The sequence below is a fragment of the Oncorhynchus nerka genome, linkage group LG26 (genome assembly GCF_034236695.1).
Source record: "Oncorhynchus nerka isolate Pitt River linkage group LG26, Oner_Uvic_2.0, whole genome shotgun sequence".
Lineage (NCBI taxonomy): Eukaryota > Metazoa > Chordata > Actinopteri > Salmoniformes > Salmonidae > Oncorhynchus > Oncorhynchus nerka.
Window position 1 is genome coordinate 543,040 of NC_088421.1, and position 14,809 is coordinate 557,848.

At 42.6% G+C, this 14,809-nt stretch overlaps 1 protein-coding gene across 2 annotated transcripts; it reads left to right on the plus strand.

Moving 5' to 3' along the window:
- The first annotated feature begins 635 nt into the window (after positions 1 to 635).
- Positions 636 to 14,226, plus strand: smyd5 (SMYD family member 5). 2 transcript variants are annotated; one of them, XM_029635201.2, is made up of 13 exons: positions 639 to 768; positions 1,520 to 1,628; positions 1,846 to 1,985; positions 4,517 to 4,638; positions 4,925 to 4,994; positions 5,244 to 5,348; positions 5,648 to 5,710; positions 9,405 to 9,475; positions 9,584 to 9,690; positions 9,986 to 10,042; positions 10,189 to 10,283; positions 10,766 to 10,836; positions 13,108 to 14,226. In XM_029635201.2, exons 1-13 carry the CDS (start codon positions 676 to 678, stop codon positions 13,247 to 13,249), a joined length of 1,245 nt encoding a protein of 414 aa, XP_029491061.1. In that variant the 5' UTR covers positions 639 to 675; the 3' UTR covers positions 13,250 to 14,226. The 2 variants fall into 2 exon arrangements, with proteins under 2 accessions (XP_064867142.1, XP_029491061.1); XM_065011070.1 differs by lacking the exons at positions 9,405 to 9,475; positions 9,584 to 9,690; positions 9,986 to 10,042; ... (1 more) ...; positions 10,766 to 10,836; positions 13,108 to 14,226 and adding an exon at positions 6,455 to 6,901 and having other exon boundaries at positions 636 to 768.
- Positions 14,227 to 14,809: the final 583 nt, after the last annotated feature.

Below are 14,809 nucleotides of genomic sequence, written 5' to 3' on the forward strand. Positions count from 1 at the left end.
TCATTAGTTTAGTTCAAATGTACCCCCATCAGAACCCAAAATATAAGATTATTTTACTCCAATGTTTGTAAACAATGTAAACAAATACTGTGTAGCCTCAACATGGTTAAAACTATAATTGGTATATCATGGATGGTCAGTCCTTGCATCAATAGCTTTGTCTATGAATTTGAAAGTGGTGATATTTTTCCAGACGCATCATCACTCAGCTTTTAACCAAATCAGAGGTAGAGTGACCACTTTATTGTTTCAATTAAGGATTCTATTCTATGTATTTTCTGCTATTCAAAATGTACTAAATGTTATATATGATTCAATTGCTTATCAAAATGTTAGGTAATATTCTAAAATATATAAACTTTTATTTGTCTTCTGTCAAATGCATGTATGTGTGACAGTGAGCCATTTACCTTTGCGTGACAATGAGGGTCAGCTTCCGCATAATTCGTTCATTTATCAGGTGCTGTAAAATATTGGAAAAAGTTTGGCGTTCATAATATGATTCATTACATTTCATCGAAGATAAAATCATGTCAGAATTTTGCAAGGCACTAATTGTAGTCAATCTGTATACAGGAAAAATACTAGCTAAATCAACCGCTAGAGGCCACTAAATGCCTACGGGTAGACTCTTCTAAAAACGTCAGAGTTGAAAGGTCGAAGGTTGTTTTGAAGATGGCTGCCCCCCAAGATGACATGTTTTCTCTCTGCGTCGACCCCACTAAAGTTAGCAGTTGTGTGGAAGTCCGATTTATTGACAAGATTAAGGTAATGTGCAGACAATGATTATTTTGAAAAAGCTAATTTCAAGTTTATCGGATCTAGCACCGTTTTGATGCCAAATTCATTGACACGCATGCTGTCAATCTGTAGACTGGCTGGGCAAATCAAGAAAATTATTCGCAGGACAGAATTTGTTGTCATTTTGTTGACGTTTTCTAGCAGGCTATAGCTACGTAGTTACTTGCTAGCTGTGTTAATGTTTTAGATTCATCATGGTGTAACCGATGTGAAATGGCTAGCTAGTTAGCGGGGTGCGCGCAAATAGCGTTTCAATTGGTGACGTCACTCCCCTTGCTCAGCAAGGGCCGCGGCTTTTGTGGAGCGATGGGTAACGATGCTTTGAGGGTGGCTGTTGTAGATGTGTGCCGAAGTTCCCTGGAACGATCCCGGGTAGGGGCGAGGAGAGGGACGGGAAGGTATACTGTTACAATGGCTTATTGTAGTTAGCTAGCAAATTACGTTCACCACCAATTACAGTCACCACCGTCATGCCACATGGATTGCTATCTGATTCCTTTTAAAACTAGCTAAACTTTTTGTCTAGTTAAACAACTAGCATCTTGAAACGTTAGCTATCTAGGTATGCACAGAGATACCTTTTGGGGGGCTAATAAAGTGCAATGGCTAGCCTGTTCTGAGTCAATAGGATACACTTTGTGTGGATAAAGTATGGGTAGGTGCATATTACTGAAATTGACGATGTTTTTCATATCTAAACATTTGGTTTTTATTTTAGGGCAAGGGATTATTCGCCAAGAAGGCCATCAAGAAAGGAGACACCATTTTTATTGAGCGCCCTCTTGTCTCTGCCCAGTTCTTGTGGAATTCCCTGTACAAGTACAAAGGTGAGGTGTTATAGGTTCAAGATTTAGGTGATTGACAGACTGAACACATCCTCCTTCCTAAAATCGTGGAGCAAAAATGTTCCAGCATGCTTTGCTTTTTAGATTAACATAGGCCAAGGGGGAAACCTCACATTTTGAGTCTTTTGAATGGTCTTTAATATTTAGTGACATGACCCTTAGTTGTCTCATTTATCATCCATCCCTGTCTCTTCTCCAGCCTGTGAGTTTTGCTTGCGTGCTCTGGAGACAGCCGAGGATAATGCCCGTAGACTCAGTGGCATCCCTGACCTCAGTCTACCCCACCCCGAGCTGTGCAAAGTGCATCCAGAGCTGCACCAAGCTTGCCCACAATGCCAGGTGTGTGCCTCTCACAAGTCCTCCTCATCTGCACTGCCAATTAAGGACTGGACAGTACTGATCGAAAAACACATTGTAACCCATTTTTGAAAGTGGGTTTTAGCATATATTTTCGTTTGTCTCCTGCATCTTCGCAAACTGAAGTTTAATTGTAAGGATGTTTTTTCTATTAATAGCGTAAAATTAAGATGTACAGAAAGACTCATGTGAAGGCCAAATTACAGAGGAGGAACTTCTTGATGCAATTAAAGCCTTTAAGTCCAGTAAAACTCCAGGGCTGGATGGCATACCAGTTGAGGTACATCAAACCTTTTTCCTTTATTAGCATGTTTTGATCACTTCTATAAAAATGGTAGACTATTGAATACTCAGCAAGAAGGTCTGATTTCACTATTACTGAAACCGGACCCAGGTGGTAAATCCAGCCCACCTTAATAAACTGCCCTTTACACTTCACTGTTGTGATGCAAAAATTCTAGCAAAATGCATAGAATAAAAACTAAAAAAACTATTGTCAGACAAGTTTTTTCTTACATGGATGATACATAGGAAATAATATAAGAGAAGTACTGGAAACAATAGAACACTATGAAAAATCGGGGAAACCGGGCCTGGTGTTCATTTTGAAAAGTACGACTAGGATTTATATATAAATGGAGTATTTTAATTTTGGAGGATCTCTTATACAATGGGTTAAAGTTATGTATAGTAACTCCAGTTGTAAACGAGTAAATAATGGCTACTTCTCAGAAAGTATTAAACTTTCAAGAGGAGTGAAACAATGTTGTCCACTACCAGCATATCTATTAATAAACACGTACCATTTGTGTTTTAATTGCTATATTGTAATTACTTTGCCACCATGGCCTATTTATTGCCTTAACTCCCGTATCTTACCTCATTTGCACTCACTGTGTATAGACTTTTTGTTTTCACCACAATGCATTCTAATAGAAAGTTAGCAAAATTAGATACATGAAAAGGTAAATACCTGTCTATTTGTTGGAAAATCACCCTGATTAATTATTTAGTCATATCCCAGTTTACGTATTTACTCATGGCCCTGGCTACATTGAACGACTTGTTTTGCTTCAGTCATACAAAAGTTGTACTTCAATCTGAACTGGTTTTCCAGCAGATTAGTAAGAATAGGTCATCACGCGTTCAAAAAAGCCTTTTTTCCTTTTATTCAGATTACAACACCTTTCGGTTATTTGAAAATGAAATAATCTCTAGAATATCCCTATTTTTGAAACAAGCCATGGAAAGCTGGTTGCAATTTCAGTTTAATCTAAGTTAAAAGACAGAACAAATATTACAACAAATATTATGGTTAAACTCCTATACTAATTGATACAAAAAATATATATTTTATTTTTGGAAAAATCATATAATTATCTAATCTTTGTTAATAATATCATAAATGCAGCTGAGGGAGTTATGTCACACATACGGCTAACATTAATATACAGAAATGTCTGCTTTATTCAAAACTACAGCCAACTGATTGCAGCATTACCACTTGCCCTACATTAGACCAAAATTGGTTAAAGAAAAAATAAATATACCAGTTTCATTTAAGGACCAAAAAATGGACAGCTGCGCCATAAAGGTTGCAAATTAGTTGGGAAGAGATTTTCAATGTGCCGATTCCATGGCACATGGTTTATGAACTGATGGATTCAAAACGTATAGTTGTCCCATTTTAAATTATTTTGCTAAATTCTTGCAACCATTAAAATGTTATGTATATGGGGAAACATCCATCCCAGCTCTGTAGATTTTGCTGTGGGGATACAGAATCATTAGATCACTTGTTTTGGTACTGTCCACATGTAGCGTGTTTTTGGTCACAGGTTCAGAAATGGCTTAAGATTTACAATGTTTACCTGGAGATAGCACTGCAAATAGCACTGCTGGGTGACTTGAAAAGCCATAGTCAATCAATCAATCTAATAATACTCCAAGTAAAAATGTTCATCTTTCATTTCTTTCTATGAGAATAGAAAGGTTCAGGACTTTTATGAAACATTACAGCAGAGTTGAAAAATATTTGGGAATGAGATTGATGGGAGGATTTGAGGGTAACAGAAGGGTGGTACAAAAAAAGACAACTAATGTCAAATATTCTGTGACTGTATATTTTATGTATAAGCTTTAAGTAGAGGCCTAAGTATTGTTGTCCATTAGATTACTCATATTAGGGGAATAATAATAAAGGGGAAATGATAAAACATATGGGGGATTGGAAATTATGAAGACAATGACATAGATTGTGGGTTCTATTAATCTTCAATATTCAAGCTGATCTACTCCCTAAAAAATACAAATAAATACATACATTGTAGTGGAAAGCAATATGGAAGATTCCTGTGTTTTCAGATCAGTAAATATGAAGGATTAGAAGCCACTTAAATGAGATGTACCTACCCAATGCCACATGGAGATGTGTTGATATCCTGTAGCTACTTCCTCCAATCTAGTCCAGTGTCTCGTTTTGGGTTTCAGTCAGACTTTGTTTCCCCCTGCAGGTGATGTACTGTAGCAACGAGTGTCGGCAGGCTGCGGCAGACCAGTACCATCGGGCCCTGTGCCTAGGCACCTCCCAAGAGGACCCAAACCACCCCATCAGCAAACTAAAGGATGCCTGGAGGTGAGAGATGGATTTTCTGTTTAATTGAATACCACTAGATGGGGCCCATATTTTTCTTGGGCTGGATTTAATATTTTTACTAGCTGTCAAATCCTTGCTTCCTCATTTCCTCTAATTCCTCACCTCCCTCTCAAAGCACCCTCCCTTGCAACTAATTCGATTTGTGTAAACGAGGACGAGAAAGCAAGGATTTGACAGCTAGTAACGTTTTCAGATCCAGACCCAGTTATATTTTGTCTGTGATTTCTGCAGTATGAATTGACATTGTCCTTTATCTGTCCCCTAGGAGCATGCACTACCCTCCTGAGACCTCCAGCATCATGCTCATGGCCAGGATGGTGGCCACTGTCAAACAGGTGTGCCTCAGCCTTTTTTTGTTGAGCTTCTCCAGTTCCAAAGTGGGTTGCACTTTGTATTTTCATTCTGTCTTTGTGGTGAATGTTAGTTTGAGATTAAGGTTTTTGGAGATTGAAAGATCTTCACAATGCCTGGAGAAGCATTTAACCTGTCAGTTTGATATAATAAACCTATATTCTTTGCATACCTGTGCATAATATGTATTTCTCAAACATAATAATAATGTTTGAATAATTTGTGTCATGCAGGCCCAAGACAAAGGGCACTGGCAGAAGCTGTTCTCTCAATTCTGCAGCCGTGCGGCCAACGAGGAGGAAGACATTGCACATAAGCTGCTGGGAGAGAAGTTCCAGGTAAGCATAGAGATAATGACTGTGTCTACAAATGTTAGCTACACACTGTTAAATCCTTGCTTCCCCCATCCTTGTTTCCTAAATTCCCCTTAAGGCTCATTGGAGGAGGTCTGAGGAAAGGACCTTGGAACACTCCTCCAATGTGCTTTGAGAAGAATTGAGGAAACCAGGTTTGAGCTTCAAAGTTGGTTAAAAGAAAATGTGGTCAGTATTACCTTTGAGTCACCATTGGAATAGATTTTAAAACGGTTACTTAATGACTGTTACCTTCATTTTGACATATTGTATTGGGTTTGTAGGGGCAGTTGACCGTACTACGAACCCTGTTTACAACGGCACTTTACGACGATCATCTCAATCGGGTGAGTGCGGCACCATTTCCCCTTTCTCAACCAATTTATTTATAGACATAAAGTCGTGGCCAAAAGTTTTGAGAATGACACAAATATAAATTTTCACAAAGTCTGCTGCCTCAGTGTCTAGATATTTTTGTCAGATGTTACTATTGAATACTGAAGTATAATTACAAGCATTTCATAAGTGTCAAAGGCTTTTATTGACAATTGAAGTTGAGAGTCAATATTTGCAGTGTTGACCCTTCTTTTTCAAGACCTCTGCAATCTGCCCTGGTATGATGTCAATTAACTTCTGGGCCACATCCTGACCGATGGCAGCCCATTATTGCATAATCAATGCTTGGAGTTTGTCAGAATTTGTGGGTTTTTGTTTGTCCACCCGCCTTTTGAGGATCGACCACACGTTCTCAATGGGATTATGCTGCTAAAGCCACTTTCTACCACTCTAAAGTCCAAGCATCTGCCTCTAACCCTAGGAAGCTCTTTGCCACCTTCTCCTCCCTCCTGAATCCTCCTCCCCCCCCCCCCTCCCTCTCTGCAGATGACTTCGTCAACCATTTTGAAAAGAAGGTCGACGACATCCGATCCTCGTTTGTTAAGTCAAACGACACCGCTGGTTCTGCTCACACTGCCCTACCCTGTGCTCTGACCTCTTTCTCCCCTCTCTCTCCAGATGAAATCTCGCGTCTTGTGACGGCCGGCCGCCCAACAACCTGCCCGCTTGACCCTATTCCCTCCTCTCTTCTCCAGACCATTTCCGGAGACCTTCTCCCTTACCTCACCTCGCTCATCAACTCATCCCTGACCGCTGGCTACGTCCCTTCTGTCTTCAAGAGAGCGAGAGTTGCACCCCTTCTGAAAAACCTACACTCGATCCCTCCGATGTCAACAACTACAGACCAGTATCCCTTCTTTCTTTTCTCTCCAAAACTCTTGAACGTGCCGTCCTTGGCCAGCTCTCCCGCTATCTCTCTCAGAATGACCTTCTTGATCCAAATCAGTCAGGTTTCAAGACTAGTCATTCAACTGAGACTGCTCTTCTCTGTATCACGGAGGCCCTCCGCACTGCTAAAGCTAACTCTCTCTCCTCTGCTCTCATCCTTCTAGACCTATCGGCTGCCTTCGATACTGTGAACCATTAGATCCTCCTCTCCACCCTCCGAGTTGGGCATCTCCGGCGCGGCCCACGCTTGGATTGCGTCCTACCTGACAGGTCGCTCCTACCAGGTGGCGTGGCGAGAATCTGTCTCCTCACCACGCGCTCTCACCACTGGCGTCCCCCAGGGCTCTGTTCTAGGCCCTCTCCTATTCTCGCTATACACCAAGTCACTTGGCTCTGTCATAACCTCACATGGTCTCTCCTATCATTGCTATGCAGACGACACACAATTAATCTTCTCCTTTCCCCCTTCTGATGACCAGGTGGCGAATCGCATCTCTGCATGTCTGGCAGACATATCAGTGTGGATGACGGATCACCACCTCAAGCTGAACCTCGGCAAGACGAGCTGCTCTTCCTCCTGGGGAAGGACTGCCCGTTCCATGATCTCGCCATCACGGTTGACAACTCCATTGTGTCCTCCTCCCAGAGCGCTAAGAACCTTGGCGTGATCCTGGACAACACCCTGTCGTTCTCAACTAACATCAAGGCGGTGGCCCGTTCTTGTAGGTTCATGCTCTACAACATCCGCAGAGTACGACCCTGCCTCACACAGGAAGCAGCGCAGGTCCTAATCCAGGCACTTGTCATCTCCCGTCTGGATTACTGCAACTCGCTGTTGGCTGGGCTCCCTGCCTGTGCCATTAAACCCCTACAACTCATCCAGAACGCCGCAGCCTGTCTGGTGTTCAACCTTCCCAAGTTCTCTCACGTCACCCCGCTCCTCCGCTCTCTCCACTGGCTTCCAGTTGAAGCTCGCATCCGCTACAAGACCATGGTGCTTGCCTACGGAGCTGTGAGGGGAACGGCACCTCAGTACCTCCAGGCCCTACACCCAAACAAGGGCACTGCGTTCATCCACCTCTGGCCTGCTCGCCTCCCTACCACTGAGGAAGTACAGTTCCCGCGCAGCCCAGTCAAAACTGTTCGCTGCTCTGGCCCCCCAATGGTGGAACAAACTCCCTCACGACGCCAGGACAGCGGAGTCAATCACCACCTTCCGGAGACTCCTGAAACCCCACCTCTTTCAGGAATACCTAGGATAGGATAAAGTAATCCTTCTCACCCCCTCCCCCCTTAAAAGATTTAGATGCACTATTGTAAAGTGGCTGTTCCACTGGATGTCTTAAGGTGAACGCACCAATTTGTAAGTCGCTCTGGATAAGAGCGTCTGCTAAATGACTTAAATGTAAATGTAATGTAATGGATTAAGGTCTGGGGAGTTTCCTGGCCATGGACCCAAAATATCGATGTTTTGTTCCCTGAGCCACGTAGTTATCACTTTTGCCTTATTGCAAGGTGCTCCATCATGCTGGAAAATGAATTGTTCGTCACCAAACTGTTCCTGGATGGTTGGGAGAAGTTGCTCTCGAAGGATGTGTTGGTACCATTCTTTATTCGTGGCTGTGTTCTTAGGAAAAATTGTGAGTGAGCCCACTCCCTTGGCTGAGAAGCAAACCCACACATGAATGGTCTCAGGATGCTTTACTGTTGGCATGACACAGGACTGATGGTAGCGCTCACCTTGTCTTCTCCGGACAAGCTTTTTTCCGGATGCCCCAAATCATCGGAAAGGGGATTCATCAGAGAAAATAACTTTACCCGAGTCCTCAGCAGTCCAATCCATGTACCTTTTGCAGAATATCAGTTGGTCCCTGATGTTTTTCCTGGAGATAAGTGGCTTCTTTGCTGCCCTTCTTGACACCAGGCCATCCTCAAAGTCTTCACCTCAACTGTGTGTGCAGATGCACTCACACACCTGCCTCCTGCCATTTCTGAGCCATCTCTGTACTGCTGGTGCCCCGATCCCACAGCTGAATCAACTTTAGGAGACGGTCCTGGCGCTTGCTGGACTTTCTTGGGCGCCCTGAAGCCTTCTTCACAACAATTGAACAGCTCTCCTTGAAGTTCTTGATGATCTGATGAATGGTTGATTTATGTGCAATCTTACTGGCAGCAATATCCTTGCCTGTGAAGCCCTTTTGTGCAAAGCAATGATGACTGCACATGTTTCCTTGCAGGTAACCATGGTTGACAGAGGAAGAGCTATGATTCCAAGCACCACCCTCCTTTTGAAGTTTCCAGTCTGTTATTCCAACTCAATCAGCATCTCAGAGTGATCTCCAGCCCTGTCCTCGTCAACACTCACACCTGTGTTAACGAGAGAATCACTGACATGACGTCAGCTGGTCCTTTTGTGGCAGGGCTGAAATGCAGTGGAAATGTTTTTGGGGGATTCAGTTCATTTACATGGCAAAGAGGGACTTTGCAATTCATCTGATCACTCTCCATAACATTCTTGAGTATATGCAAATTGCCATCATACAAACTGAGGCAGCAGACTTTGTGAAAATTAATATTTGTGTCATTCTCAACTTTTGGCCACGACTGTACATGTTTTTCGAGCTGGTACTTAGCTACTTCTTCGCTCCCAGTAGACAAGACTGTAAAATAATGTCTTTGATTGAACAATTTCTTATGGACATGTGTGATTATGATGCAGATAGTTTATGCTATAAGGTGTGTCCTTGCATGTTACAGTGGTTTACACCTGAGGGATTTCGTTCCCTCTTCTCCCTTGTGGGGACCAATGGTCAGGGTATAGGTACCAGGTAAGGTTCATCTCTAAATCTCCAACTCATAAATAATGCACTGTGCCATTAGTCTGAATATTTTTCAATTTAAAGTGCTGACATTGTTTCTTATGTCTCGTTATCTAGTTCTCTCAGCCAATGGGTTCATGCATGTGATGCTTTGGCGCTGACTAGCCAGCAGAGGGAGCAATTGGATTCCTTCATTGACCAACTATACAAGGATGTCGAGAAAGGTCACAATTCCCTCCCTACACTCAAATACAGTGCCGTTTCCTGTGACATCTGTACCGTTTGAGGAATACTGCGGAAAACTGTCTGATAAATAGATTTGAGTCTAAAACCTACATTACCAAGAAAGTTCTTCAGAGGCTTTGTACAGCTCACATTTTTATGAAAGATAGTAAATCATACCTGGCGCCTCTGAATTGGGGTGGCTTGACTCAGGCATATTTGAAATCGTTAGTAATATGGAATGAATCTCCTCTACTGACAATGGAGGTCAGAGCTGAATTAGATTTGTCTCCGCAGAGACCGGTGACTTTCTGAACTGCGAGGGTTCCGGGCTCTTCCTACTGCAAAGCGCATGTGAGTCGTCACTATCGGATGGTTTCTAACCCCAGCTCCCAGAATCCTCAAACTTGCTCAACATACAGAATCAATTAAATGAACTAGAAATAATTTTTTTCACTGGTCAAAAGTTTGATTGTTTGATTATTTCATCTACTCTCTAGGTAACCATAGCTGCATACCGAATGCGGCGGCATCTTTCCCGAGCAACAACTTCTTGCTTCATCTCAGTGCCCTAAGTGACATCAGCCCTGGAGAGGTCAGAAGAGGATGCTGGGGTGGGGTGGGGGTGATAAATTCTGTCCGTGGATAGATGGGACAGAACATCCTGGCTGGCTATGTTGTCAGCCGGTATTAGGGGTCTGAGGCTTTAAGGATTAGAGCGGTTGTGTCAGGCTGTCAGAGAGATTGAGAAGGGTTGCATCTGCCCGTTACAGAAGCGTCAGAAGGGGCCAGAGAAATGTTTTGCCAGCCGATTGAATTCTGGCAAAAAATGTGAGCGCTTTAGTGTCGTTCTAATGACCATGACAGGATAGTGACAAGATTTGGCGCCTGCTGCTGAATAAACATGAAACAACCAGATAAAGTAACAAAACTTGAATAACTCTAGTAGTTTGAAGTGGCTAACTGTCATTCATTGTTGTGTAAATGAATCCCTATATAGTAACTGTAATGGGAGGTCTTTCGATGTGAATGTCCTCATCTGCTAACATGTTAAACTCTGTTTCCTCACATCTCCAGGAGATCGGTATCAGTTACTTGGACTGCTGTCAGCGTGACAGGAGCCGTCATAGCAGACACAAAATCCTGAGGTAAACAACTGAAATCCCCTGTGTACCAATCCTTTTGACAGACTCAAACTGTTACTAGTTCAGTCAAGATCAATGGCCACCCTCCCAGGCAATAACGGGCAGTCCGGGTCCAGCACAGCCAAGGGGTTCTGGCAGTTATTCCGGTGCCTACCTATGCTCCGGTACTGATTTTTACCCCCTTAAACCCAGGGCTGGTTTGCTCTGCGGGAACCCATTTTGGATTCATATTCACTGTATCCTGTTGAAAGGCACTTCACCTTGAAAATCTGCAACTCCCAGAAACTGAAGGTAGTGAAGCATGAACAAAGACTGGTCTCGGTCTCTTTTCTCAGAAAATGAGAACCAAAGATGGTGGATAAATTAAGATGGTTCACTCAGGTGGTTTACCGTTGAAGAAGAAAAAAGAAAGAAGCCCATTCCAGTCTACTTAAAGGCCCAGTTCAGTCAAACATTTCCTGTGCTTTATATACACTTTATATACAAAAGTATGTGTACACCCCTTCAAATGAGTGGATTCGGCCATTTTGACAGGTGTATAAAACCGAGCACACAGCCATGCAATATCCATAGACAAACATTGGCAGTAGAAGGCCTTATTGAAGAGCTCACTGACTTTCAACTTGGTACCGTTATAAGATGCCACCTTTCCAACAAGTCAGTCCTTCAAATTTCTGCCCTGCTAGAACTGCCCCGGTCAACTGTAAGTGCTATTATTTTGAAGTGGAAACATCTAGGAGCAACAATGGCACGGCCGCAAAGTGGTAGGCCACACAAGCTCACAGAACGGGACCACCGATTGCTGAAGCGATTTGCGTGTAAAAATCATCTGTCCTCAGTTGCAACACTCTACCGAGTTCCAAGCTGCCTCTGGAAGCAACGTCAGCACAAGAACTGTTCGTCGGGAGCGCCATGAAAGGGGTTTCCATGGCCGAGCAGCCACACACAAGCCTAAGATCACCATGCGCAATGCCAAGCGTCGGCTGGAGTGGTGTAAAGCTCATTCCTATTGGACTCTGGAGCAGTGGAAATGCGTTCTCTGGAGTGATGAATCACGCTTCACCATCTGGCATTCCGACGGACGAATCTTGGGTTGGCGGATGCCAGGAGAACACTACCTGCCCGAATGCATAGTGCCAACTGTAAAGTTTGGTAGAGGAGGAACAATCGTCTGGGGCTGTTTTTCATGGTTTGTGCTAGGCCCCTGAAGGGATATCTTAATGCTACAGCATACAATGACATTCTAGACATTTCTGGGCTTCCAACTTTGTGGCACTAGTTTGGGGAAGGCCCTTTCTTGTTTCAGCATGACAATGCCCCCGAGCACAAAGTGAGGTCCACGCAGAAATGGTTTGTTGAGATCTGTGTGGAAGAACTCTCATCCCCATCAAACACCTTTGGGATGAATTGGAACGCCGACTTCGAGCCATGCCTCATCACCCAAAATCAGTGACCAACATTAAAGCCTTCCCAGAAGAGTGGAGGCTGTTATAGAGTCGATGGGGGGACCAACTCCATATGAATGTCCATGATTATGGAATAAGATGTTCGACGAGCAGGTGTCCACATACTTTTCGCCATGTATTATATATTCCCACACTGAAGTTGGAATAATACTTTGAAATGTTGAAAATTATGATAATGCCCCTTTGGTATAAGAGCTGTTTGGAAATGTCAGCCTGTTTTTGTGGGATGGCGTTTTGGCCTGCCTGGTGACATTGGTTTGTTAGTAGACCAATAACCAAAGAGTTCTAAACCTCTGCCAATAAGAGGTAGTTTTCAACTCCCAACTCAGACCCTCCCAGACAGTCCTAGCTAAATTCTTGCTTAAGAAATTGCTATTTTTGCTTCTTTTCAACGGTTTAAATTTATAACAATCACAGTAACCTACTTAATTTTTACCCAGAAATGATTTGATATTGAGATTAAAATGTCTGCATTAGACCTTTAACTGGTTGTCTCCCCCATAGACACCAATGCAATAGCAGCTGAGTCTGTTCTACTTAGTTCATTGACTTTCATTGAACCAGACCAAAACAGCGAGTAGGGTGTCTCGCTTCCTCTTCCTATTCAGACCCACATTGTATTACGCTTACATAAACAGTAAGTTTACCGTGTTGAATCATGGCATTTATTTTTGAGGAGCTCGCAGATTGATGCAAATGTATTTTATCAGTCTGCGTTATATTCTTTATTCTTTATACAAAGGCAATCTTTGTCCAGAACGAGACACGCAGCCGTGTGACTTATGTAACATCGTTATTCTCTTCCCAGGGATAACTACCTGTTCATCTGCTCGTGTCCAAAATGTGTGTCTCAGATGGATGAGTTGGATCTGACGTCGGACGAGGAGGAGGAGGAGGAGGAGGGGGAGGCCGAGGGGGATGACATGGAGGACGAGATGACGGACGTCTGAGGGGGTAAAAAGACCCGCTCTGTTCCCACTCACCCCCTCCCTCCCTAATCCACTCACTCAGCCATGCTAGCTAACTGCACAGTGAAAACCAACCTTAAAGAAGACCTTGCATATCACCAAACATATCAAATTCGTTATGTAACTAAATATTTTTTTCAAGGAAAATAAGTCACTCACTGGCCCTACTCTTTGGATCTCCCCCTTGAAAAGCGTTTGCTCACATTACTGTACAGTAGCAGACGTTTTGGCTGTCACCTCTCGTGTATCTTCTGCTTATTGGAAAAGTTTACATGGAAGACGTCCAGTTCACTAATGTTTTTCATTTATCACCGTTTTTAGTACATCTAGAATGGTAGAAACCATTAAATTGGCAAGATGTAATTTATTCCTCGTGTTGAGTGCATTAGGTGTAGATTAATTCAGACAGAATTATATGGTGCCTGTTCTGCCAAGGATAATTCACTTGGCAAACCAAATAGTGATAACATTACAGTATGGACAGTATAGAAGAAGTAACTGACCCTAATTTAAGTACATATATTTTCATATGAGATTAGAAACGGTCATTGCAAGCGATGAGGTAACCAGCCAGGATATTACTCTGAGACCTTGAGCTGTTGAAAGCTTTTGTCAGTTAACTATTTGCCCTTTATTGAGTAGAGCACATTTTCACTGTTATTTGACGAATGAAATTGCTGCTACTGCCCACACATGAATCAATACAACCGCAATGACTGTAATCTTCAGTGCCAACATTTTCAATGTTACCGGACAAATATGGCTAACATCGAATGACTAACTTCAATTATCTCAGTTGGCATTTCAGAGCAGTGGTGCATGAGAACAAATTGCTTTTGATGTCACACAATGAAATGCTGCAATGTAAGAGCAGCATTAAATAATGTATGAGATTCCTAGAAATTATCATTTTTATTGCTCTGGCATAAACCATTGAGATTAAAATGTCTTGTCTCTTATTTCCTTTATTTGTATTCTCAGTACAATTTCTCAGTCTTCATCAAATATGAACCACAAGTCAACATTGTTTGAAGCAGACTGATATCCTGTGGATAACTAGATATTCTGAAGTCATTAAGTCTTATTTGTGAGTTGTCGCCAACATCTTTGAGAGCATGAAGATTTGACAAGTATTCCTTTCTAGTTATTTTCTACTTCATTAGTGGGTCTTTTTAATGATGGTTTCATTTGTGTGCCTGTTATAGGCTATCTATTTTCCTGATGACTCAAAACTGAATTATTCTGCTGCTCTATCGTTTGATACATTAGTCAGACTGCCATCATTGAAGTTGTTTGTGGTGACGTCAAAATGAAGGGTGTTGTACAAAACAAAGAAATCAGCGAGTGGATCATCTTTAACCAATCAAGAGTATCAAAGCCCATTACTAATTTTCATGTGATCTTGCTCTGGCCCAACCCATCATTTTTTTCTATTATAATTGATTTCCATTATAAAAATCTTCAGTGAGGTACCCGATCCAGACTCGGAGAAGAAACTTAACGTAGTGTTTGGCCGGAGCAAGGATTTTTGTGTAGCCAGAC

Excerpts from the sequence above, each read along its gene's own strand:
- smyd5 (XM_029635201.2), top strand. The coding sequence starts at position 676 with ATGGCTGCCCCCCAAGATGACATGTTTTCTCTCTGCGTCGACCCCACT. Across the intron at positions 1,629-1,845 it reads TTCCCTGTACAAGTACAAAG|CCTGTGAGTTTTGCTTGCGT; the intron begins GTGAGGTGTTAT and ends TCTCTTCTCCAG. Across the intron at positions 10,837-13,107 it reads AGCAGACACAAAATCCTGAG|GGATAACTACCTGTTCATCT; the intron begins GTAAACAACTGA and ends TTCTCTTCCCAG.